We start from the raw sequence: 27,116 nt of genomic DNA on the forward strand, positions 1-27,116 counted from the left end.
CCTCATTTGCATTCGGAGCATGGTAGGGTGGTGCTAAGGTGTGGTTAAGGCAGTGTGTGGATGGTGAGAGCTAGAGTTCACACAGGGGTCTTTCCCCGCCTACTGTACAGTGTTCAATACTTAAACTTTTAGCTGTTGCAAATGCAGTTCATGGTTACTATGTAAAATACCCCAGCAACAGTGACGAGGGGGTCAGCACAGTCCCGCCCCTGCAGCACCGAAAACTGACTTTGTATTGTGCATTGACAGTGTCTTGTGGCTTCTTGCACAAGCAGTGTACAAGCAGGGTTTGAGGCAGAGTCTCAGTTCAGGGTCCCACACTGTGTCTCCAAAAGACTCTTTGCAAGTACTGAGAAGAAAGCCAAGCATGTGCTTCCTGGTAGTACAGCCTCTGCTCACGCTCACCTGACAGCTGTTAGGGAGGATGTGCTTCATACCTCGGAATGGATTAGGTTTTTCCACTGCACACATGCAAAAATATTATTGGTGATGGCTCAGAGAAAAACTTTTCAGACCTGATTTAAGTATGCAACTAAAAGGGGCACACCAGATTTCTTCGGGCTTCCGTGTATGGGCTGGAGATGTGCTGCTGAGGTAGAACCTCCATGTATTCATCCCAAGATTTTAGGTCCACCTGCAGGGTTCAAATCTGTATGGCTAGTTCCTGGGATGGGAAAGGATCTGCTAAGTCATTTTACACATTTCCAACAAATAATGCATCTTCTTGCAGAAATGCAGTTTGTCCTTTTCCATCTATGCAAGGTTCTCTTAGAAAGTTTCCCAAAAAAAGGGAAACTGCACTTGACCAAGGCTTAGAGCACTCGTTCTTGCGCTCCTTTCTAATAGGGCAGGTCCCATTGCTGATACGCACTGAAGATTTCACAGTAACTTGTGCATTGTCTGTTGAGTGTAATTTTAAAACGTCTCTAAAATATATTCTACATGGAAAATCACACATCCTGATAGTGGAAGGAGATATTTCCTTCTATGGGCAGTTTGGCACATACCATATATAGAATCATAGAATCATAGAATCAGTGAGGTTGGAAGGGACCTTTAAGATCATCAAGTCCAACCATTAACCTACCCTGATAAAAACACCACCACTCCTAAACCATGTCCCTAAGCACCTCATCTACCCTTTTCTTAAACACCTATATGTGGATCTTAGTTTCCATTCCAGGCCTAATAATAAAAATAATCTCATTCATATTGAAAAGTCTCATTAATAAAACAGTTAAATTTTTTTTCCAAATGCTTTCTCATAACAACTTCTGTTGTGTGATATTATACTTACACCCCCAATGTTACTTTCTGTCCTAAGGTTGACTCTTCAGTCTTTCTTAGGAATGATGGTGCAGCAAAGAGGTAGCCTATTATGAATTATCAGCATCCTCAAGTCTTTGACTTGAGTATAGTAGGGATTTCTTCCTACTTGGTCCTGGGTTTGCTTGGGTGTATTTTTATTTATTTCCTTATCACAGTCTACTTCACTTTCACTGGTTCCTAACTGAAGTTTAAAAGGTGCGGAGTAGCTTCCCCTGCTTCAGTTATCATGACAGTAATTCTTTATTGTGCAGTGACCCCCGAGGCTTGTCAGACCTTTTCCATATATGGCATTCATAATGCTTAAACCAGGTTAGGTAATAGATGTTTGACTACTACACAGTTACTAAAACAAAATAAAACCACTTCAGGCCCAGACAAGCCCCAAGACCATGCACTATCAGGCCAATACAAACCCTCAAGCCTTTTGCTATTAACGGAAAAAAGTCATATTTACTGCTCTACAATAATATAGATTCTAAGGAACTGAAGCATCTTAGTATAGACAGAGAATGGTCAGGTATTCAGAAGGAGGAGTGAAAAGAAGATAAACTGACAGACTGACTAAACAAGGACTATCAGAAAACAGAGTCAGGCTGGTCTCTGTCAAGGAGAATGACTGCAGAGAATAAAATGGAATGAAAGAAATCTGAAGTCTCCTAGGGAACCATAGGAAGCCTTCTAAGATGTCATGGGAAGGAAGAGCTAGGCTGGCATCCCTGGTAGGTGTTAGATGGATTTATTGGGCTCATTGTGGCTGAAAAGTGATCAGCTCCAAAAAAGCTCACCCTCATCACTCTTTCAGATAGCAATGACAGAGACATCTGGGGTTTCTGCTTTCTCATCCTTACTACTGACAGCAGGACAACCTCAAAATTTCTGGTGTGTTGATGTGTTTGGATCCTGGAGACAGATAATTAAACATTCATTTTGATGATTCTGTCTTAGCCATACAGACACGGAGCTCTCAGCTGGAAGTTTCCAGCAGAGTGAGCAGAGCTCACTGGAAGCTCACTTTGCTCTTTGGAAGAAAAGCCCATGCTATGACAGTAGTTTCTACACACACTGACTGAGGGACCACTGTCAATCTTCAGCGTTTCCCAGGAAACTTCAAGAACTCCAATAGCAGGGTCTCCTTTGAAAGCTTTGTAGATTAATAGAGCCAGAGCTTTTGGGGACCACTGACCTCAGGCCTGGGCATAGCCATGGTCTGCATTCTGTGCCTGACCAAGCAGGTGATATCTTCCCCTGCATTGTACTCTGCAGCTCCAAGGCAATCACAGTCAGAGACAGAGCTCACATTTTTTTTAATTTACCTTTTAGGCAAGACCTAAACTAGGTGTTAGGAAACCCGGGAGCAAGCTATGGAGACCATAAACTGTAAACTCATGAAAGCAAGCCAGAATCCTCCATATCCTTCTCATGTATGTGTGTGTAAATCAAATTAAACTAACAGAAGGCAAGATATTCAAAAATCATATGTTCACCCCTCTGCTCCTGACTGGCAACCTCATTTTCCACCCCCAAACTGACTTGGATGAGAGGATCCGCTCCCATCCCCCAAATGGATTTGTCCTCTGCTGGCAGTATATAAGCTTGTAAGAACAGAGAAATCAAGCATGCTGTTACTCTCAAGTGCTCTCTGAAACTGTCTTTCTATACATCTTTGAGCCTTGGCACCTTGGACAGGGTTTCTATGTAGTTGGTAAATTGCAGTAGCTTTTTTCTCCGTGAACATGTCCGAGTTTCTTTTGAATCCACATAATCCTTCAGTTTGCAGGAACTGCACCACCTCACTGCATTCGTTGGGAAGAACCCATGTGTCTCTGTGGTTTTTAATACCTTGCCTTTGGGTAGTTTCATTTGATTTACACACACACACACACTCTCACAAACACACACACACACACTGTCCTCCACCTTCTGCCCTCTGTTCAATGTGGAAAGAACCACAGTGAACAATTGGGCTCTCATCAGGAAAGAAAGATTCCCCTAGGCATTGTAGGGTTTCAGAGGGTAGTGCCAGGTAGAGGGGCAGAATGACCTCCCTTACCCTGCTGGTCACACTTCTTTTCATGCAACCCAGGATACGGTTGGCTTTCTGGGCTCCATCCATTGTCTGCCCAGCCTGTATTTGTGCATGGGATTCCCTGATCCACATGCAGGACATAAGATGTTGTCTGGCACAGAACACTAGGAATACTGAACTGGAAGAGAATGTCCATCCCTGATTTCTTCTCATATGAAGTTAAATTTCTATTCATGCCCCAGGCACTAAGTAATAAAGAAGGGATAAGTAGTTAGAAACGAGATGACAAAAAGCTGTACTGTGATATAGGTACACTAAAGTTAAAAATCAAATCTGTGACCAAAAGCTATTGATGCTACAGGCCTAAACAATAAAAGAGAAACCAACGTAAACTGGTTCTCGTGGTGTGTATGCAAAGGAAACTACGGTTTTTATTCTCTAGACACTATTACAAAGACTAATGACAGAAGAAAGTGACCGAGACGTTCACATTTTGTGCGTCCCTCAGGTCACCTCTTTGCTGCCTCGCCACATTCTCACTCCTCCTCTTCTATCTTCTTGCCGTGAAACTCCCGGCTCTTCACTCGCAGCTTGTTGACCTGCGACTCTGCAATGTCAGCCCGCTCCTCGGCTTCCTCCAGCTCGTGCTGGATCTTGCGGAACTTGGAGAGGTTGACATTGGACAGCTCCTCCTGTGCGGGGACAGGGAGTCGGTGGTGAGGAGCCCAGGGCAGGGGGTTCACTCCTCCTGCGCCTCGGCCTTGCGGGGCTGCGCCTCTTCCCTGGGCGAACACCCAGACCCCCATCCCCCACCCACCACTGCTTACACAGAAGCCTCACATAGACCTGCTCATCCTCTCTTGTTCAGGAACCACGGTGACAAGCTTCTCCATTGCTGTATCACTCTTGAGGAGCTATTTTGTCACTTAGATTTGTCATACGAGTCCCTATTCTCCCACGACTTGCTGCCCAGCTACCTGTGTGACTTCGTAGGTTGAGAAAGACCCCGAAGCCTTCTGCTGTTGATCAGCAGCAGAGGTTCATGAACTTCTCAGCCCGTGGATGTGGCCCCTGGGTTTGTTTAGTCTGACCTCCTGTATAAAACAGGCTGCAGAACTTCCCTCACTTCATCCCTGACTGCAGGGTGCCCAGGATCTAAAGGACTCGTGACGTGATAATAAACCCGCATGGCTCCTTCCTGGTATTCATGCTCATCTCAAAGAGCGTGCTGCCCCGATGGAAGGTGGCTCTTGCCCATTCTCCAAGCAATACTTACAGCCTCCTCAGCTTGTCTCTTGTAGGATTTCACCTTCATTTGCAGCTTGTCCACCAGATCCTGGAGCCTCAGAATATTCTTCCGGTCTTCCTCAGACTAGAGTGGTTGGCAAACAGGAAAGAGAATGAATTATTGGTTTCCCACCAACTGAGGTCAATGGCTCCCCTTGGGGGTGGTGTGCACAAGATCCGACTTGCTGTGAGAAAACCCTGTCAGCCCAGGGAGGCCTCCTGCCTTACCTGGTAGGTCAGCTCCTTCACCCTCCGCTCGTACTTGCGCACACCCTTCACGGCTTCAGCGCTGCGCTTCTGCTCAGCATCAACCTCCCCTTCCAGCTCCCGCACCTGCAATGAGAAGCCCATCTTTGGAGCTTCCCTGCTGGCTGCTTATGTGACATATCCATTCATGCACAAGTAAAAGCCCTACGCACTCTGGCCTCCAGCTTCTGGAGCTGCTTCTTGCCTCCCTTCAGGGCCAACTGCTCAGCCTCATCCAGACGGTGCTGCAAGTCCTTCACTGTCTGGTCCAGGTTCTTCTTCATCCTCTCCAGGTGGGCGCTGGTGTCCTGCTCCTTCTTCAGCTCTTCTGCCATCATGGCTGCCTGATGAGAGCAAAGACTCAAAGCCATTTTAGGGCTGCAGACACATTTTGGGAGAATACATCCACAATCAGCAATGAAGGCAGTCCCCGACTCACATCTGTGATGGCCTTCTTGGCCTTCTCTTCAGCATTGCGGGCTTCCTGGATCGTATCCTCCATTTCACCCTGAATTTGCATGATGTCCGTTTCCAGCTTCTTCTTGGTGTTGATCAAGCTGGTGTTCTGTGTAACATGAAAGATGTGATTTGTACTTTTAGAACTGATGCCTCCACATCAAGAGTTGAAACTGTGAGTACTGTTTATGAAACTCTTAACTGCAAGAGCCCTCTGTGGAGCCATAGCAGCAAACCAGACACGGGTGGCTGGCTGGATTGGCCATATTTCGGTATAGCTCTTCAAGCGTTTACAGAGCAATCACTTACAGGATGCATAGAAATCGCGTTCTGTGTTATCCCTTTTTGATGGGATTAATTTCCGGCAGAGTGCCTGACCTGGGTATGGAGGAGCTGCACACGTTCGGTGGCATCCAGAAGCTCCTGCTCAGCCACTTTCCTTGAGCGCTCCGTCTGCTCCAGGGCTGCCCGTAGCTCCTCAACTTCAGCCTGCAGCAGGTTTGCTCTGCGTTCCACCATGGCCACCTGCTCCTTCAGGTCCTCCTGTGTCCTGAGAGCATCATCCAAGTGTATCTGGGCATCCTTTAAGAGGAGAAAGTGAAGTTATAAGATGGAACAGCACTGGAGCACTGTTGTACAGTGACTTCTATGGATCGTTTACTAATGTGTGTCCGTGATTATGATGTTGGTATACTACTTGGCAATCTAGATACCTGCATGCTCATATTTGCCTTCATACCTTGAGCACTCCCTGTGTGTTTCTCAGGTTCTTTTGTGCCTCTGCAGCCACGCGGTTGGCATGGCTCAGCTGGATCTCCATTTCATTCAGGTCTCCCTCCATCTTCTTCTTCAGCCGCAGGGCTTCATTCCTGCTCCTGATCTCAGCGTCCAGGGTGCTCTGCATGGACTCCACAATTCTGAGGTGGTTTCTCTTCATCTGGTCAATCTCCTCATCTTTCTCTGCTACCTTCCTGTCAATCTCAGACTTCACCTGGTTGAGCTCAAGCTGGAGGCGCAGGATCTTCCCCTCTTCGTGTTCTAGGGAGGCCTGGAAAAGCCAGAAGGAAGAGTGACTTAAACTACTGCTTCCTTTCTAAGTAACCTCTTATTTCTTTCCTGCCATTTCTGCAGAAAACTACATCTATACTGTCAGTCTAAGCACCAATTATTAGATCTATGTCTACCTCAGCTTCCTCCAGGGAGGCTTGCAGTTCAGATTTCTCCTGCTCAATCTGCTTCTTGATTTTCTCCAGCTCATGAATCGCCTTTCCTCCCTCGGCAATCTGCTCCGTGAGGTCGGAAATCTCCTCTGTGGGAACAAACACCAATGGCATGGTCAGGCACAGAGCTGCATGGGAAGGGCCCTGCGGTGGTGACAAGCACCTTTGCTGACCTGCAGGCACAGACCCATGTGGAGCAGTGGGTAGTGGTGGGTGGGGAGAAAGCCCTGCCAGGAGCAGAGGGCCAGGGACTTACGCTGCAAGTTCTTGTTCTCACGCTTGAGCGTTTCCAGGTGGTCCAAGGACTCCTCATAGGCATTCTTCATCTTAAACAGCTCCGTGCTGAGAGAGCGAGACTCCTTCTGGGAGGCTTCCAGCTCAGCCTGCGTTTCCTCATACTTCTGCTTCCACTCTGCCAGGATCTGAAGAGAAACGGGGCGTGAGTATGCATGTGGCAACCAGGAGGGGACGCTCTGCCCTGGAGCCCCTGGCCTGGAGCTCAAAAGACCTTGTCAAAGTTCTTCTGCTTCTTATCCAGAGCTGCGCAGGCAGCATTTGATCGCTCCACGTCAATCATCAGGTCCTCCACTTCATTCTGCAGCCTCTGCTTTGTCTTTTCCAGGGAGGCACATTTGGCATTCACAGCTTCCACGTGTTCCTCTGCATCCTGCAGGCGCTGTGCCAGCTTCTTCCTGAAAGGACATAAGCACAGCTCCAGGTTAGAGCTTAGAGGGAAGCCCATTTTGTACTGTTCACTAGAGGGCAGTTGGCCTTTTTGGGACTTTGAGCATAGTGCTTTTCATGGTGTTTTTTCTGTTCCAAGACTGCATGCAACCTAAAGACTCTATGACTTCTGTGCTCTACCACCTACTGAGTATTTGGCCTGTCTTAGGCTTTCTAAACCTAAATGGTACGTTTGTCCTTTCAATCTGCACTTTTTCCACAGCATACTTTTCCTATGCCTCCCTCTCTCCCCCCTACCACAAAGACAGTATATCCCTGCCTTCGTTGCAGCCCCGTCCTAACCCACTCTCAGAGGCTCCAGTTTCCTTTGACAGACTCAGTCTTCTCCAGCCATTCAACATCCCAATTCCCACGTACTTGGCCTCCTCCAGCTCCTCCGTGCGCTGGATCGCGTCTGTCTCATATTTGGTTCTCCACTGGGCCACTTCACTGTTGGCCTTGGACAGGGCACGCTGCAGCTCCCCCTTGGCTTCCTGCTCCTCCTCATACTGCTCCCGGAGCAAGTCACAGTCGTGGCGAGAAGACTGCAAGGCGTGGGCCAGGGCGTTCTTGGCCTGTGAGGACATAGGGATTGGTAACCTGAATATTTGGCTTGAGATGCCTCTTGATAATGAAATTGTCCGTGAAATTAGAATGAAACTCTTATTAGGCAAATGAAGCTGGGAGATGATGAAGCCTTCATCAATGTGTTCCAGAGCATCAGGATGTGTTAGTGACAGGTGCTCTGGGGACAGTAATCCATTGTTTCTGTAAGTGTTTCGACATATGTGTAAGGTCTTGCTCCTGGGACAGTATAATCCAGGCGTGCAGCACAGACTGGGATCTACCTGGCTGTGGATCAGCTCCTTGGAAGGGGACTTGGAGGACAACAAGCTCAATATGAGTAAGCAGTGTGCTGAAATGGCAAAGACAGCCAACAGGATGGTGGGTTGCATCAACAAGGGTATCACTAGCAGAGATAAAGAAGTCATTATCCCACATTACTCAGCGCTTGTCAGGCCACATCAGGAATACTGTGTTCAGTTTTGGTCCCTGCTATGCCAAAAAGATGTGGACAGGCTGGAGATGGTCTGTAGGACAGCCACCAAGATGATCATAGGACTGGGAAGCCTGCCATATGAGCAAAGGCTGAGAGTATTGCGTTTGTTCAGCCTTGAGAAATGAAGACTTAGGGGAGATCTTATCACTAAGTTCCAGTATTAAAAGGGTGGTTAAAAACAAGATGGAGACTCCCATTTTGCAAGGAGTCACATGGAAAAGATGCGGGGTAATGGGTACAAGTTACTGCTGTGAGATTGCAATGGGATACAAAAGGAAAATTTTTCACAATGAGAATAATCAGCCATTGGAATAAACTCCCAGGGAAGTGGAGGATTCCACATCAATGGATACTTTGGAGGTTCAGCTGGCCAGCCGCTGGGCCATCTTGTCTAGACTGTACTTTCACCAAGGTTGGTCAACATGCTTGTTGAGGTCCCTTCCAACCTGGTATTCTATCAGTCCATGAGTCTATGATATGTGTCTGAATCCTGTCTTAGTGAATATCATCAGAATCTCATGAAAGCCTTGTGGATGACGTCCTCCAGCATCAAAATCATTACGCTTCCTTCCCCCTCTAGCTCATGAGTTGGGGGATGTGCATTACTGGTGTTCCCTCCAGTACTACTTGTGTTTGGGGAAAGAATATTGAACCAATCTTGGATCAGACAGGATTCTCCAGATTCATTCAGGGGGGATGTAGGCAGTAGGGTAAGTCCAGACCTTTATTTCTTCCTCTAGATGCCTCTTGAGTTCCTCAATCTGTTGGGTAAATCCTTGCTTGCCCCTAGACAGCTGAGAAATCAGAGCATCTTTTTCCTCCACCTGGCGTGAATATTCACCTGGAAAGGGTAAAGTGACAAAATATATCAATAGTATGACAGTTTCTGCCTGTAAACCCATGCAATCAGGAGTGGCCTGGACAGGTTACAGCAGTTGTCACTTTGCAGCCTGTGCTATGCCCATAGCTTGCAGGTCCTCCCATTGCACCTGAGGAAAGAGGGTGTCTCACCTGATTCTGTCTGCAGACGAGCTCTTTGAGTATTGAGGTCATTGATCATGCGCTGATTCTGCTCCTCCTTAGTTTTAATCTCACTCAGCTGGTCTTCCAGAGTGCGGCACATCTTCTCCAGATTTGCCTAGAGAGCAAGCAAACACAAAGAAGGAAAGGACATGAACACACGGACTCTGCCTTATCCTCACAGCAGGCACTAATTTTTTGGATGAGAATGTGGCTGGTAGATGTAGCCTCTGTGCCATACTGTGGCCCTGGGAGCACGTGCTACTGCAATTCCATACCTTGGCTTTGGAGACAGACTCCATGTTACTGGCCAAGTCGTCAATCTCCATCTTCAGCTCACTCTTCTCCTTCTCCAGCTTCTGCTTCACTCGTTGCAGGTTGTCGATCTGCTCCCCAAGCTCAGCCGTGCTGTCCGCGTGCTTCTTCCGCAGGGCGGCAGCTGTGGCTTCGTGCTGCAGTGTGGCCTCTTCCAGGTCGCGACGCATCTTCTGAAATTCTGCCTCACGCTTCTTGTTCATATCGATCTGAGCTGCAGTAGCCCCTCCTGCTTCTTCCAGGCGCTCGCTGATCTCCTCCAGCTCCCTCGAGAGGTCAGCCCGATGCTTCTCGGCTTTGGCCCGAGAGGTTCGCTCTGCCTCAATTTCCTCCTCCAGTTCCTCAATACGCGCCTGGGGAACATCAGGGACCCTTCACACCCATGTCCTCCTCCTTCCTGACCTGGGGCTGGGTGAGAGAGGGGAAGGGACAGAGACTTGCCTGCAGCTCCTTGATCTTCTTCTGTAATTGCATGCCCAGGGCTTGCTCATCCTCGATTTTGCTCTGGATCTGGCTGATTTCAAAGTCTTTCCTTTGGGCAAAGCAAACCGTGGTAGAGCTCACAGAGAAAAGACAAGTGCACCAGCCCAGCACTCAGGTGCCCCACAGCCACACTTACTTCTTCAGTTTCTCATCCAGCTGCTGCTTGTCATTTTCCAAATCCATGATGCTGTCATGGGCCAGCTTCAGGTCTCCTTCGAGTTTCCTCTTAGCTCTCTCCAGGTCCATGCGCAGTTTCTTCTCCTGCTCCAGGGACCCTTCCAGCTAAACACAACAAGACAATCAGTGCTCCACCAGTCAGGTCTAACTCCATACCTGTCCTCTTCTTGCTCTATGCCTGTGGTCTTACATCATCCACTTGCTGCTCCAGCTTGGTCTTAGATTTGGTCAGCGTATTGACTTTGTCCTCTTCTGCCTGCAGGTCATCCAGTGTCTGCTGATGGGCCTCTTGGAGGGCTTTCTTCTCTTTGGTCAGCTTGGCGATGGTCTCGTCCAGGTTTGCCATCTCCTCTGTGAGGTTTTTCACCTGCAAATATAAGCAATTCTCAAAATTGGGTGGAATGTATGCCTGCTGTTTCATTACCTATTCACTTTGCAGTGCTTAGCCAGGATTTTCATTTTTCCTTTCGCTGCTCAGATGGGGCCCAGCTCCAATGTTCCAAAGGAAACATATCCTGGGGTAGCAGGCTCTTTTGCTCCAAGGAGCAATGATTTTTTGACCCTGTATGTGACTCGCTGTGTGTGTACCTTGTTTTCAGTGGCGTGCTTTTCCTTCTCCACTTTGGCCAGTGTTAGCTCAAGGTCATCAATATCTTTCTTCAGCTCTGAACATTCATCCTCCAGTTTCCTCTTCTTGGCTGTCAGCTCGGCATTAATTTCCTCCTCATCCTCAGCCCTTTCAGTCACCTCCTTAATTTTGGCTTCCAGCTGGATTTTGGTTTTGATGAGCTGGTCACACCTTTCCTCAGCATCAGCCAAGCTGTCTGCTTCCTGGTGGGGAGACACAGATTTGTGTGAGTTGTAATGCTCTGAAGATTCGCTGCCCTGTCCTTTGTATCACTCAGTAGGCGTGTGTTAAAATGGGGGATGAACCTGGCCTTCCACTCCAGAACTGGAAGCTCTTGCCAGGTGTCTACTGGGAATTTTCTGTGTCTCCTCAAAATGCCTCACAGAGAGGGTAGCTGACAGAAAAAGTCTTCAATAGCTTGCGGTTTTAATTGACTTATGATGAACCTGCTAATATTTGGGGAGTAAAGGCTTTGTGAGAATAACCTAGTGGAGCAAGCGCTGGATTTTTTTGGTGTGAAGAAGCTGCCTTTTCCTAATTGAGCTGGAATGGGAAGCATCTGTGTTTCTGAAAGTAATCAAGGCCTTCTGGTGTAGCTGCAAGTAGGAGAAGGGGGTCCTGCTCAGGTTTGCCTTTCCTCTGTTAGACCCATACACTGCTTTGAGAGCTGAGTAGATGGAGATACTTCCCTTCCAGTTCAGAGCTCTCTGCTGTGGATTACACGTTGGCTCGTCTTACAGGGCTCTTTCCTCAGGCAGCAGGAATGCCGAGTCTCGGGTGGAGCTGCCATGAGACTCACCGTGCCCCTGCCCGCGCCTGTTTACTCAACATTAGAGCGTGTGATGTAGACTGTCTCCTACTGCACATTAGTCAGCGTCCTGCAAGTCTCTGCTTAGGGTAAGAAGCATTCTGACTGAATATCATTCTTTTCCCAGGGACAGATGAAGAGTGATACTCACGGCCTGCACTTGCAGCTGCAGATCATTTTTCTCCTGCAGCAGGGCCACCATTTTCTCCTCCAGCTCCTTCCTCTTGGCTTCAGACTTTGCAAGCTCTTCCTTGGTTTTCTCAAATTCTTCCTTCATGTTAGCCATCTCCTTTTCAGATTCTGCACTCTTCAGCAAGGGCTTGATCTTGAAGAACAGCTTCATCCAGGGCCAGTGCTTGACATTCATGAATGCACGAACATTGTACTGGATACAGAAGATTGATTCCCTGAAATTAAATTCCCATGGCTATTGCATAGCTTTGGTTTGATGAATTTAAACTTCATTAGTCAAGTACCATGGCAGCAAACTAAATATAAGAAATGTCTACCTCCTCTCCACCATTCTCCGATACTCTACTCTCATCAGGAAGCCCCTGCACCTGGCTTGTGTTCGAGTGATGATTTCTGCTAACTTGTCATCTCTCATCTCCTCCAGCAGTCCCAGCAGTCCAGCTTTGAAGAACACCTTTAGAAAGGAAATGTTGCACCATGCCATTGTCGGATAGTACAGAATAGAAGCACATAGTCTTTCAGGATCCTGAAGTAGATTTTAATAGCCATGACCAACCTCACCTTGGGCCCCCTCAAAAATCCTCTGCCCAAGGCCTGTGAGCTTCCTATAATCTCAGCCATAAGCATTCAGTCACTGTCTGAGCTATGTGGTACGAGTTATGGCTTCCAGTTCAGCCACAGCCTCAGCCACACCTGTGCCTTGTGATGGACCCCCAGTGAGCTCTTCTATGTCCTGCAGTCTTCCTGGCTTGATATTAGACCAATCTCATTGCTGTGTATCTGTCTAGGAATTAATGAAGGCCTCGGCCTTTTTAGCCTAGCTATATGTGACCCTGACCAATTTCAAAAACCAAGGCTTTATTGCTTCACCTCAGACCTTCCTTATTGTCATAAACCTGTCTGATGGTCTGGACTCTTGGTTGAACCTGACTACCATTCCTGGGTCCTCCCCACTTGCCTTGCTTGGGTATGCTGGGGCTGGGCACTTGCTTATTGAGGCCCCTACCCTGCCGGCTCCGTTATTGTGCTGTGCTCCCTGCCCCTGACAAAGCAGCCCGCCCTTACCTCCCCCAACAAAATTTTAACATGGGTCTTGTTTCTACCTTGGTGTGACCAAATCTGTATTGGGTGTGGTCCACATCAATGGACCCAAGGAGCTTTTCTGAAGCCTTCTTGCTGTCCATGAACTGTCCCTCTGGGATAGCACTTGCATTAAGCACTCGGTATCTGCAGAAGAAAACAGAACATGATGAAATCCTCAGACTGTGTCACTGAACCAGTCTCATGCCTGGAGACAGTTCATCCTGTCAGAACAGGGTACGGAGAGTGTTTGTACTATTAACTCTAAGTGCAAGAGAATCCTGATCTCAGCAATGCCATATCATCATGAACTGATGGTGAAACATTTCTGTATTACTGCTCAGTACCAATTTAAAGTATAATATTTCAAGCATATTATGATACTTGGGCTCTTCAGCTTGGTCTGAAAGGACAGAAAGGTGTGACACTCTTACCTTTGTTTGAAGTCAGCATACAGGACTCTGCTGGGGAATCCTTTCCTGCAAATTCTGATCCCTTCCAGCACACCGTTACAGCGCAGCTGATGCAGCACCAGCTCATGCTCCATGGCACCTAACAAACACCACCATTAGTGACCACCCCATTGTTTGATGCTCAGGAGAAGAGCTTCTGCTGCTCAAGTTTTCCTCCTATTGGATCCCCTTACCAGGTGTTTTTGTTTCATTTGGGATGATGCATCGTACAAAGTGGGGGTGAGTGCTGCGTAGATTTGCCATCAGCTTGTTTAAATTCTCCTGTGAGATCATGAAATGAAGTTTGTATCATTAAGCGTAAGCACTGGGAGCTTAACAGTGGATGTATCAAACTGAGTGTTTCAGGATGCAAACCTGTCTTCTCTAAAACATCTTACAGAGCTCCCAAAGGGAAACTTGGAAACTGAAGGCCCCCCAGATTTTTGGTCTTGAAGTTCTTTTGTAGAATAATGGTTAGTATTACTTTTCTTAGATCTCCTAATGCAAATTGCCATCTCTCAGCTTTCCTTCCAGCTGGTATTTCTTGGTATTTGGCAGGTATTTATTTCGGCATTTTAAGTGGATGACAGGTACTCTTGCCTAAGTGTGATTAGCATCTGATTTGGCAGCTAAATAAGTTCTTTTTAAATGGATGGAATATATGTACAGCCCATATAAATTGACCTTTTTAGTAGTAAGTCAATCTCCCTAAATATCTCCACCACAGCCAAATGGAAACCTTGAAAAAATAACTGAAAGCTGACCTCAAAATTCATTAAACTGATGTAATTTAACACTTGTTCTCTTTCCCCATTGAAATAAAACCATTGCTTACAAACTTACAATCTCAAGGTAATTTTTTTGCTTTTGATATTTAATCTATTATTTTGAAATTCTACAATGCGTCTAAACTGAAAATCTTCATAGATTCATAAAAGAGGTATGGAAAATTTATCTGAAGTCTCCAGAGAAAATTTTAAGGAATTCAGCTGATTTGTTATTCACTTTCAGTCTAAGTAGGTGAACTTCACCCTTTGGAGATTTTTGTGGAATATTCAGAGAAAGTAATACCAAAATTAAGGCAGGGGAAAGAAACCACCAAAAAAATAACAATAACAATAGACAATTCGTTAGAAAAAAAGTCTAAGGCGATTGCCTACGGAGTTCCAGCAATCCGACAATATCATTCTGTCTCCTGAAGTAAAATGAAGACCATGCAGGTAGAAATTTTGTGGTGTTCTGAGGGAGCACTTCTGTAATTTCCAAGGATGGCAAGGAAAGGATTCTCAAGGATAAAAAGACTTATGACAAAAACTGAAACAGACCTTGCAGATTCAGAATAAAATTACTTTCACCTTCAACGAGGTAATGAATTGAATACTTACCCGGAAAAGAGCTGAGACAGTTTGGAAAGAAGAACCCTTCTTCTTCCCACCCTTCTTGCCACCACCACCAGCCTCTGCAATATTGAAGAAAATGAGCAGATTCCTTTAACATTGTCTTTGAGATTCCCCTTTGTACCGTACAAACACAGGGAAATGGACTTTCCAGAACTTACCTGCTTCCCCTCCATAGCTGGCAAAGAGTAAGGCCAGTGTCTTCACTGATGATTTCTGGTACAACCCAATGACGGTTTCATTCAGGGGGTCCTTGTTCTTCTCCAGCCAGCCAGTGATGTTGTAGTCCACCGTGCCAGCATAGTGCACCAGGGAGAAGTGGGCCTCAGCCTTGCCTTTGGCAGGCTTGGGCTTCTGGAAGTTGTTGGACTTGCCCAGATGCTGGTCGTAGAGCTTGTTCTTGAAAGAGGTGTCAGTTGCCTTGGGGAACATGCACTCCTCTTCCAGGATGGAGAAGATGCCCATGGGCTGGAAGGTACCACAAGAAGTGACAGAAAGATGACAATGATGTGAAGCATGTGCTATGAACGTCAAAGGTAGCCATGTGTTGCTGGTAGCGTCTCAGCCTGGGTAAGGCCTAAGTTGGTCAAGAGTTGTTCTCAGCCAGGCAGCTTAATTCTGCCTTCCCTGACCTTCCTGCAGCCCATCTTCACAGAACTGCTAAGAATGTCTGTCTGCCTCAGGTTAGAACTGGCAGTAGAATTGGTGGGAGAAGTGATAAATCGAAAAATAATTGGGAAAATAGCTACAAGGAGCCTAGTTATTTTGGGAAGTCAGGCAAGACAATATTTATTTCCCAGATTTGCGTGTGGAGTTCAGATTAGAGTCTTCAGAGGAAAAAGGAAAGGAGACTGACTCCAGTTTTTTTTTTTCCAGGAAGTCTGATGGGGGGATTCCAGGCTACCTTTACCGTGCTTGAAGACCAGGTAATGCGGGATTGATGACACAGATTTGCATTTCCTGGGTTCTCTGCCCCAGACTACAATAAATTTCAATGCAAAATATTTTGTTTAACTGTCACTGAATGTATGGCCGTAAGTTCTTTCTGAGCTGAATGTGGCTGAGAAACATCACAGAACTCCAAAATACATTGTACGCTTGTATGGAAAAGGTACCTTCTCAATGAGCTCAATGCAGGCAGCCAGGTCCATCCCAAAGTCAATGAACTCCCATTCAATGCCTTCCTTCTTGTACTCCTCCTGCTCCAGCACGAACATGTGGTGGTTGAAGAACTGTTGCAGTTTCTCATTGGTGAAGTTGATGCACAACTGCTCAAAGCTGTTGAACTGCCCAAAGCAAGGAGAGGTGCACAGGTTCTCAAGGTGTGGCAAACAGCACAACGTTTTGCTAGCATTCTCCTAGTGCTGCTGGAAGTTCCCCAGCTGAAACACCACTCCTAACCGTGCTGTAACAGCATGTGTTTCCTTAGCAGGACTCCTAGTGTAAAATTTAATGGTCTCAAAGGCTTTTATTATTATTATTGTTTTCATTATTTTTGAAATCAAGCTAAAAGTAACATTTCTTTTTTACTGTGCATCATCACTGCATTCACGTGCTGTGAACTTTGGCGTAGCACCACGCTTTCCTTGGCTTTTCCAAGAGCATCCACACCTTTGCCTTGCATCTGTGTAAGCCTTAGTCCTAGAGCTGTCTCCTTGTTTGCAAAGCCTAGGACCTTTGCAAGCCCAAGGGCCTCTCGGACCACTTGTCAGAAAGCAGAGCTTTCTTCTACCTATTGAGAAAGTTAGAACCAAAGTGTTTGTTAGGAAAGCCATTTGAGGCTGTGACAGAGAGGAGGGAGGGTTTTCTAGAGAACTGCAGATGAGGAGGATAAACTTCAGAATCTTCTTAAAAAGAAGTGTGCCTTTGAGTCCACATGACCACTCCCTGGCCCTCCCTTGACCATGGTGCCCAATCCTTGTTCCTTACATCAAAGATCTCAAAGCCAGCAATGTCCAGGACACCAATGAAGTACTGTCTGGGTTGCTTGGTATCCAGCTGTTGGTTGATGCGAACAACCATCCACAGGAACATCTTCTCATAGACAGCTTTCGCCAGGGCACCAACGGCATTGTTTACCTGAAGCAGAGATGAAAGGACCTGAGGTACCTCCCAGGGTCAAAGAAGAATCGTCACTTTTCAGTGAATACTCTTTCAAGCCATGTATTTTCCACCTCCAGATATTACCTGTGACACATTTTGACCTTTGGTCACATATTCATTCCCAACCTTGACTCGGGGATAACACAGGGCTTTGAGCAATTCAGCTGAGTTCAGGCCCATCAGGTAGGCAGCCTTGTCAGCCACTACAGAAGGACAGAGAGAGAGAAGCATTTATCTTTGGACAACGGCTAGAATTTGCTTGGTATGAACAACTCCGCTCTTCATATTCTAGAAACGGAAACGCATTGGTTTGGTCTCATACAGAAGGTCTGGGGAGGAATGTAAATTCTGGAAGCTAATGATGGCCCTCTTTGAAAGCAAGAACAAGTATGGCTTGGGTAGGAATAGCTTGTATCTGGAAGTTCCCAGAAGAAACCCAAAGACCTCTGGTAGTAGATGAGGCATCCATGCAGCAGATTCCTTTACTGAGGAAAGCGGATTTCGGCATAGCAAAGAAAGCAGGATTTATTTCACAAAATAAAAATATGATGGTGACAGTGGTTGAAGGTTTTAGAGAGAGAGAGATAGCCTATGTTGAATTTGAAGTTCCCCTTTTCAGGCTGTGTGTGTTTTGGGAGCATCATTTAGATAAAATAATGGTATTTTCCATGATCAGGGAAGCACCTCTGCAGTTAGACAGACAATGAGCAAAGATGCTTTTCATCAGTGTTTTATGTGGCGACTCAGGCCAACAAAGGCCTATCTTTGGTCGCTAACATACCATCTCTGCAAACAGAGCAGTTCTTTGAACAAGTTAGTTGCTGAATGTGCTGATACCTTCTGTGCCATCGGGCTCTGCCTGCTCCTCTCGTTGTTTCTGCTTGAACTTCAGGTTCCCGTAGTGCATGACAGCCCCTGTCAGCTTGTAGATGGCTGTTTTTTCATCAGCAGAAAAGCCCAGGATGTCAATGGCACTCTGCAGTCGAAACAATGAAGTAAAAACATTGCCCAACAGCCTTAACAATCTCATTGAAAATATTTTCTCTGTAGTACTTACATCTGTAGCCATGAGCTCCTCCTGGTCGTCAATGCTGGGAACAGTGACCTCACCTTGACTCACATAGTGGAAATCAAAAGGGTTGGTGGTAATGAGGAGCATGTCTGAAAGCAGGAAGAGATAAGGCACAGGCTTAATTTTGCCATCCATGTAACAGAGGGAACCGTTGCTCAGCCATCATCCTCAAACAGACATAATGATGTTTCCTACCAATTAACTCTGGCTTCTTATTAGACATGATCTGGTAAAATATGTGGTAGCTTCTTTCTGCCTGGAGCTGGAAAGTGACTCTGGACTTCTCCAGCAGATCTGTCATGGAAGGTAGAAAGAGTTAGGCACAGGGACGTACATGGAGGTGGGAATTTGGGAAGGAATGGGATCAGGCCAGGAGAGTCTCTTACAAGTTTCAATGTCTGCAGAAGCCAGTTTGCCTGTGGCCCCAAAGTGGATTCTGATGAATTTGCCCTGTTCAGGAGAAGAAGCAGCATTTCAGCCTGGATGCATTTCATTGCCATCTCCTTATCTGAGAATACCACGAGCCCATCACTACTGTTATAATAAGGCGGGATTTTGTCCAAAGCAACAACTTACAAAGCGTGAGGAGTTGTCGTTCCTCACGGTCTTGGCGTTTCCAAAGGCCTCCAGCAGTGGGTTGGCGCTGATGATTTGATCCTCAAGCGTTCCCTGCAGGATGACAATTATTACTGGTTATCCTTCCAAAAATCACATGAGGAATAGAGGAAAGCCTTGATTCAAGCCAGCATCTATTAATTAATGGTTCCATCCTCAAATGTTCCCTACAGGCTGAAAAGTATTCAGTTACAGTGTTTAGTTGATATGGTAATTTCATGTGGAACGTCCAGTCTGTTCTTCCTGACTCACCTGCATTTTGCCTGACTGCTCCTCCTTCTTCTTCTCCCCGCTCGCTGCAATTGTTGCAAAGTACTGGATGACACGCTTTGTGTTCACAGTCTTCCCTGCACCGGATTCTCCGCTGTCAAACCAGAGAGAGAGAAGCAGAGAGCGTGTGGTTAGGCAGGAGGTCCCCCGGCACTGGACAGCCCCACAGGGACCCGAGCAGGGGGTGTACATACGTGATCAGGATCGACTGGTTCTCGCGATCTGTGAAAGAGGCAGAAACAGAGATGCTGCTAATGGCATTCTTGAGTAGTATAGAACACAATGGATGTGATATATACAAGCAGTACTTTTAGAGAGACTATGTATTACATGGAGAGGGCTGGAGTTACCAAAGGTTGCGTTTCTTCAATATTTTTTTCACCTCTGAGGTATCCATTTAAACTCCCTTTTCCATCTTTGAGATAGGACATTTCTTGCTATTCTAATCTGTTTCTCATATGAGTCTCTGTATGAAATGAATACGGATGCAGGAACACCTATTAATTTCCAGGGACTTCAAGAAGTCGGGAGGATTATCTTCCTCAGAGAAGTCTGTTACAGACATTGGATGCTTTTGGTATGAAGGAACTGCCTGTAGAATCGACAGAGAATAATATCCAATTTCTTGTGTACCTTTTTAAGGTCCCAGCAAGTATAATGAACTGCTTATACATCAGTGGGTCCTCAAACCATTTGAGACTCTGAGATCAGTTTATACTTTTTTCCCTTTAACAAAGTACCCTTTGAGAAGTCTGATTTAATTAGGTTTCATTTCTGAGTAGCAAGGGGTTGCAGGCACTAACTGCATAGGTCAAAAGCATTCTGATGTCCCCCTTCGTTAACTCATTTGTAGTTTTAATCAATGTTGGGAATGTTTAAAAAAAGATCTTTTTTTTCTCCTTTTCTTATTTTTCCTTTTCACCAGTGAATTCAAAGGAACAAATTCTTTCTGAGGTGGGAAAGACTGTGGGAGTTCTGTTACTTTGGTTTTTTGTGTCAGATTGTTTCTGCTCATTCTTTATTTATTTTTGTTCTAACAAGTCTGTTTTTAAAGGCACTAAGAGAAGGAAGAAAGAAGAAAGCAATGTGAAAAAAAAATGCTACACTATTTTGTTGGCCATGAACCTGCTCCAGTTTTAAACGTGGAAGCAGAAAAGGAGAAAAAAAAAACAACATTCAAATCATCATTCTATTTTTATTCAATATTTAGGAACTTAAAAAACAGTCAACATTATTACTCTGTGATGCTCAGTAATGTCCTTGTGGAAACATGAAACAACTGTAGATGTATGGCCATCAAATCATTGATTCCCTTCTGCATATTGCAGTTTTGGTGCAGAGAATTCTAGTCCTTTCTGGTCAAGTAACTTTCATGCCTAAGAGGCAAATCCATAATACAGGAGTATTAACTAAGTGTTAACTTGAAATGAAAGCATTTATCATTGCTTCCAGAGGGTGAAACTTTGCTGGTATTTTGTCTCTTATTCTTTTCCAAGAAGTTGCAAATATCAGAATAATACTTGAAATCAGACCATTTTCTTTTTCAAACAATGTCTTCATGAAGCCAAAACAGCTAGAAATTAACCTACAATACAGTTTAGGGAGAGATTGAACAATTGAATTAGTTCAGAGCTATATTAATATTTTCTGTCACATTTTGAGCAAATCAGATCTCAGTCATAGGTAGGGGAGAATTTTCGTTCCACCTGTCACAATTCATCCTATTAATTATTCTTCACTAAAACTTTTTCAATGCTCTTATCTAAATGCTATCAGTTAGAGTTTTAAAAATCATTAGGACAGAACTGTGTCTCATGCACAATATCAACAACTGTTAAAATAATTAACTAAAAGCTCATGTTGAGGTTTAAATCTCTACACATACAAATATTTTTTTAAAAAGAACACGAATGTTATATTGCCATGAAGATGCTGCCATTGTCTCACCAGTTAGCATGAACTGATAGGCGTTGTCAGAGATGGAGAAGATGTGTGGAGGGGCCTCCTGGCGCTTCTTGCCTCGGTAGGCCAACACCACCTCCGGGTTGTACACCGGCAGCCACTTGTAGGGGTTGACAGTGACACAGAAGAGACCCGAGTAGGTCTGCGAGGAAGGGAGACAGCACGTTGGCTTCCACTTAGCCTGGCACAGCAGTTCCTCCTCGCTACCCAAAGGAAGACTGCTGCCGGTACTTACGTAGATCATCCAGGCTGCATAACGCTCTTTGAGGTTGTACAGCACAGCGGGTTCGTGGAGGTGGGTCATCATGGCCATGTCCTCAATTTTATCATACTTGGGAGGGTTCATGGAGAAGATTTGATCTTCCTTCACGGTCAGGGTCTGCCAGAGGAAAGAGCGATACATGTATGTCAGCTAAGATCTCAGAGCAGGAATTTATTGCTATTTGTAAATCTTGCATTTTACCTACCTCTCCTGCTTCAGTCTTGACAGTGACCTTCCCAGATTCTTTGCTCTGGATTGTCCCTTTCACAAAGGATTCCTTAGGATGCACCACAAAGACGGATGTCTTGGCATCAAACGGCTTGTTCTGGGCCTCGATTCTTTCCTTCTCTGACTTTCGGAGGTAAGGAGCCGCCTCCCCAAAGGCGGCCATCTCAGCGTCTGGAGAAGTCATGGTTGCACTTATACAGGAGGCACAGTCAGCAGCGTACTCTGTAGGAAAGAAGATATGTTGATCAGTGAGTGAACAGCTTTATGTGGAAGAGAGGAAATCTCTTGCACTTTGATCTCTTCAAATATTTAAGTAGGTATAAGCAAGTCAAAATTTGGATTTGAACTTCCCAGTCTTGGCTGAAAATACTTGTATACTTTTCTGAAATTTTTCCATTGTACATCTAGCTATGTAACAAAGTATAGAACAGCCCTTTGCTGTTGCAGTGTTGTAGTACAGTTTAGCAGTATATACTTCAACTTTGTGGACTCTAGTGAATTTTGAAGTTGCCATAGTAGAGATTTCATATTAAATAAGTCTCTGATTATTTTTTTAAATTCTACCCAAGAGTTTCTGAAAGACTTGCTCGTCTCATAGCAAATAGTGTTTTTTCACTGAAAAAATTCCATGCTATGGACAATTCATCTTGCGTTATGACAGATATAAATGTGTCTATTGCCTGTTCTGCTTTCTAGAAATCTTAAACTGTTGGATTACTTCCTTTTCCTTAAAAATTGGTAAATTTTGGTTTTAATTCTGGTGGCAGAGTCTGGAAGTCAGTCACTCCTGTTTGTTGAAAACATACCAACTCATTTTGTGTTGCACTTATATCCAGAGCTAATATATAAGATGAAGGAAAAGATGTTGCTTTCAAACCTGGAATAAAATCATTGGTGATAGAGACAGTCCCTGATAGAAATGGATACCCAACGCTTATAGGACTTAAATGGAATTAAAAGGTATATGCTTAGCCCAGAAGTTCACAGGAGCCATACACTTACCTTGAAATTTTCTGTCAAGACTGGGCACAGCACTCCAAAGAGACTTTTATAGACTCCGGTATGCAGATGCTCTGGATGTTTCCTTTTCCTTCAGTCAAAATATATTTTGGCAAACCATCTTTGGCAAAACATTGTCTGGCAAACTTAACTAACGACATAATTGTCATTTGATTTGACTAGATATATTTAGAAATGTTTTACATCTTACCATTCCTGTGGATCCATTTCCTATAAATAGTCTGACAGGGCTATTAATAAGGGAATCTTGACTACTCAAGGCACTTAAAGAACTTGGACGTAGAATTTATAGATTCCTCTAGTGGGATAACTTGATCTTTGACACAGGCAAGATTCTTTCGCATTTCTGTACTGCAACTATTCCAGACGTAAAAATGGGAATAAAACAATGTATATTGTGCACATGGTCCTATGAATTTAGGGATTGCTTTTACAGCATTAGAAAAGACAATTCTACAAAAGACAAATTATGACTAAATGTCATTCAATAATTCATTATATGTCATACTGAAAAGGGGAAAACAAGACACATATTGTGGGCCAGGATTTTGACTGCAATAGCGCTAGACACAAAGGGAGCCCAAGAGACAGCAAGTCAGAATACAAGTTCAAGTTCGGACGCTCTGAGACACCCTCAGTCCATCACTCCCACCCCATCACAAATATCTTACACACTCACACATTCACACAGGTCATGCAAGAAAAGCTGTTAACATAGTGCTGCCTAGATGAATGCGTTAGAGGTGGTAGGCGCTCCTGTACAATGCTGATACTCTGAGAAAAGGGGAATTTGTTGGTAGACCTGAAGAGTGGCTGATCTAGTTCTAGGAAAAGGGCACTGTCACTTGAGCTGCTTTAAACACTGTCAGCTCTAAGCACACACTTCTCCTGGTCATTGGCATTCTGGTCATTAAAAGAGCTCAGTAGATAAAGCTCAGTGAAGAACACAAGGGCAAGGTCAGAAAGATTATGCCTGTGAGCCAAGGTAATACCCAGCATCGAGCACTGGCCTGTGCATGAAGAGCTTGTGCCCAGGAGGGCTCTCGCACTGCAGTACCCGCTTTTCTGGCGTTCAAACCCAAAAGTCACCCCTGAACTCCCTGCGCAGGGCATGGGGAGGCTGAGGGAAGCACTCTGTGCCCTTCCCAGGAGAAGCCCAGAAACAACCAGCGGGAAACGGTGAGGGCAGGAGTGCATCGGAAGTCCTGCCACTCTGCCCATCTCCGACTCCCACGGACATGTGGAAGATAGAGGATACAATCACAGAATCATAGAATGGTTTGGGTTGGAAGGAACCTTAAAAAGATCTTCTTCTGCAACACCCCTGCTGTGGATGGGAATATCTTTGACTATATCAGGTTGCTCAAAGCCCCAGTCCAACCTGAGCTCGAACACTTCCAGTGATGGGGTACTCCCAAATTCTGGGGCCAATCAGTTCCAGTGTCTCACTAGCCTCCTCTTAAAAAATTTCTCCCTTCTATCCAACCAGAATCGATCCCCTTCAGTTTAAAACCTTTGCCCCTTGTCCTGTCACTACAGGCCTTGGTGAAAAAGCCTTTCTCCATCTTTCTTAGATGCTTGCTTTATATATTGAAAGACGGCAATATGCAGTCTCCTCAGAGCCTTCTCTTCTCCAGGCTGAACAAGCCCAACTCTCTCAGCCTTCCTTCATAGCAGAGGTGTTCCAGTCCTTGGATCATTTTTGTGGCCTTCCTCTGCACCTGCTTGAGCAGGTCCATGTCTTTCTTGCACCGGGGACCCAGAGCTGGATACAATACTCCAGGTGGGGTCTCAGGAGTGCAGAGTAGAAGGAGAGAATCACCCCTCTCTGCACGGCTGCTCTCAAACCACTCATCCCCTGATATATACTGAGTGTGAGCATTGCCCTGACCCAGGTGCAGGACCTTGCCTTTAGCCTTGTGGAACTTCCTTGGGTTCACAGGGGCCCACTCTGCAAGCCTGCCATGGTTCCTCTGGATGGCGTCCCTTCCCACTGGTGTATCAACTGCACCACTCAGCTTGGTGTTTTCTGCAAACTTGCTGAGGCTGCGCTCAATCCTACTGTGTATATCATTAATGGAGACATTGAACTGTATTTATTCCAGTATGAACCCTTGAGGGACACCACTGGTTTCCATTTGGACACTCAGCCTTTGACTGTTAACTCCTTGGATGCGGCCATCCAGCCAATTCCTTATCCACCCAACAGTCCATCCATCAAAATGGTAACTCTCCAAATTAGTGACAGAAATGTTGTGGGGGACCATATCGAAGGCCTTACAGAACTCTGGGTAGATGACGTCAGTTGATCTTCCCTTGTACACTGATGCAATCACGCCATTGCAGATGGCCACTAGTCAGGCACAATCTGCTCTTTGCGAAGCCATGTTGGCGTCTCTAATCACCTCCCTGTGTTCCATAGACTTTGACATCACTTCCAGGATCTTACCAGTCACTGGCATGGGGCTGACTGGTTGGTAGTTCCCAGGGTCCTCCTTATATACTCTATTTAACCAATGAGAATAATTCCAAGGAGGAAAATAATTCCAAGAGAATTCCTGTGTGAGTAATGTGAGCCTAACTGAGTGTGGGCAGAGTCGATTCTAATGAGTTGACAGTAATGATCCGATTTCCACTCAGATTTAGAAGGAAAAATATCCCAGGAGAAGGCCATTTGCAGGTGAGGGAGATCTGTAAAGGAGAACCCAGAAAACTGCAGACAGCAGCTTCCAGAAGTGACAATGCGGAAGGCTGCCTGACTGCTCAGGGTGCAGAAGAACGGTAGCACATAACACACTATCCCACCTAACCCTGCACATAGCTGGAAGGCGTTGGAGGAGGTCGTCCTTTGACAGACCAGACCGTTTCTCTGGTACAGTGCTAGCAGCGGATACAAATCCACAGCATGAATATTTTTGCTGGCTGACGCTTGAGGAAGAAACTGCAGTTGCAGTGCAGCTCTATTTGGAACTTCTGTACTCAGCACGGAGGTTAACCTCTGTCTGTTAATAGCTCTGCATTGTTGCCCTAGTCCCCAGGTACATGCAATGGAAGTTAGCACAAAGCAGTTACAGATGTTGTGGGCTGTGTTTGGTGTGATGGAGCAAAACAGACCTTGAAATATGACTGCTATTAATCGAGTGATAGTCAGGAAGATTACTGAAAGCACACAAAGATGACTTTGAAAAATCAGTCCCTGTGGGATTTGCAACATGCTGGTGTTGTTATCAGCCATGCTGTCTGGATTAGCAGGGCATGCCTGTAGGGATCAGTGCACCCTGTGAATCACCAGTGGATCGTATGACATGGAAGATCTAGCTTCAGGCTAATGTCTAGCAAGGCGGACTTGATGGAGAACACTAGTTGCTGAAGCGGGAGCTACAGCAGAGGTCAGGTGTCAGTGTGTCTCCAAAGCATCCACAATTCCATCCTTCTTTCCTTCCTTCCTCCCCTCCTTCCTTCCTTCCTCATGCTTTAATTTGTTTCACAGAGTGGACTTCCTACTCACAGGGTTAGTGGGATTGTGTCTGTCATGGGTGGTGCTGTATGGCAGTTCTTAGGTGAAAACTTGAAGATATCATAAACCTCCGTTCAGCAACAGATAGGGATTGCATTTGTTCAGCACTGAACCCAAGGTGCTTAGAGGGGACGCAGAAGCATTTCCAGCACGAGCAGAGACAAACTGCTTCAAAACATCCACTGCGAGTGCAGCTTTCATATGGTGGTGTCAGTTATGCTGCAATTATTTGTTAGGCGTGCTGAGAGAGACGTTGCCAGACGCGACGGGCAGTCTGACAGGGAATGCCCAGCCTCCATTTCAGCAGGGTTTCTTCAGACAGCAGTCCTCTGTGTAAAAGGAGAACTTGCAGGAATGCTAGCCCGGGCTGAACAGAAATGCCGGCACCCTAATCCTCCGGAGGAAAACTCCTCTTCCCTGCCCTTCTGCTAAGACACGGCTGAGTGCTAGAGCCTGCCTATGGTATGGACACACTTTCCTCATTAAGGACTTCTTTGACTTTACCTCTTTGAGCTCTGATTCTAAAGTCTTCCTGTGGGCTGGACTTTGTTTCTCCCAGCAGTACTGTATTGATGTTGGGGCAGTGCTGCTCACATGGCGAGGGGGGTTCAGCATGTCTATTCTGCGGGAGGTGTAAAAGCCCCGTCGTGAGACCCTTCGAGCAAGGCTCAGGTGCTAGGTGATTCCTCTACTCCGTAGCGGGGTTTAACAGGGAGCTCAAATCTGCTCCTGGAGCTGGCAACGTTCCTGGAATTCTGCCAGAGGGATTCACTGGTGCCTGGAGAACAGAGCAGCTGAATCGAGCTTCCCTGACAAAATGGTCAGTGAAAGGGATTTCCAGATTCTGATGCTGGTTCTCTTGCTGGTGCTATTAGTGGAATGCTGCTTTTTTGCTCAGAAGAGACAGCGTGCTATTTCTTGTTCAGGTTATCCATGATCCTCTGCAGTCCATATGGGGAGCAGACCAACTGCATCTATTCAAAACTTTCTCTGAGAGGTCATCCTTTACGGGCCCTTATGGAATGATGATTTCCCCACTTTGCGTCGGCACTCAGCAGGTGACAGCAGCCTGACTCCAAAAATAGCGTGTCAGGGGGAAATGGCTTCTCTTCTTCATGTATGGCAGCAAATCCCTCTCAACACTCAACACTCTCTGAGTCAACACTCT

The 27,116-nt window shown here is 45.7% G+C and overlaps 1 protein-coding gene across 1 annotated transcript; it reads right to left on the reverse strand.

Annotated features, from left to right (window-relative positions):
• Positions 1-3,751: 3,751 nt before the first annotated feature.
• LOC309678893 (myosin heavy chain, skeletal muscle, adult) lies at positions 3,752-25,547 on the reverse strand. The gene is made up of 38 exons (XM_082492076.1): positions 21,389-25,547; positions 21,157-21,300; positions 20,907-21,063; positions 19,154-19,181; positions 18,942-19,053; positions 18,651-18,743; positions 18,461-18,524; positions 18,270-18,368; positions 18,060-18,163; positions 17,840-17,978; positions 17,087-17,205; positions 16,829-16,978; positions 16,015-16,185; positions 15,061-15,367; positions 14,888-14,961; positions 13,697-13,784; positions 13,485-13,602; positions 13,074-13,197; positions 12,288-12,424; positions 11,930-12,185; positions 10,931-11,173; positions 10,533-10,709; positions 10,302-10,447; positions 10,124-10,214; positions 9,646-10,035; positions 9,359-9,485; positions 9,070-9,188; positions 7,666-7,862; positions 7,073-7,256; positions 6,821-6,986; positions 6,529-6,653; positions 6,084-6,392; positions 5,723-5,926; positions 5,328-5,453; positions 5,062-5,232; positions 4,871-4,975; positions 4,632-4,727; positions 3,752-4,047 (listed from the first exon to the last, which is right to left on the reverse strand). The coding sequence occupies exons 1-38, from the start codon at positions 21,593-21,595 to the stop codon at positions 3,892-3,894; spliced, it is 5,823 nt and encodes a 1,940-aa protein (XP_082348202.1). The 5' UTR covers positions 21,596-25,547; the 3' UTR covers positions 3,752-3,891.
• Positions 25,548-27,116: the final 1,569 nt, after the last annotated feature.

The sequence above is a fragment of the Vanellus vanellus genome (genome assembly GCF_965231255.1).
Source record: "Vanellus vanellus genome assembly, chromosome: 17".
Classification (NCBI taxonomy): Eukaryota; Metazoa; Chordata; class Aves; order Charadriiformes; family Charadriidae; genus Vanellus; species Vanellus vanellus.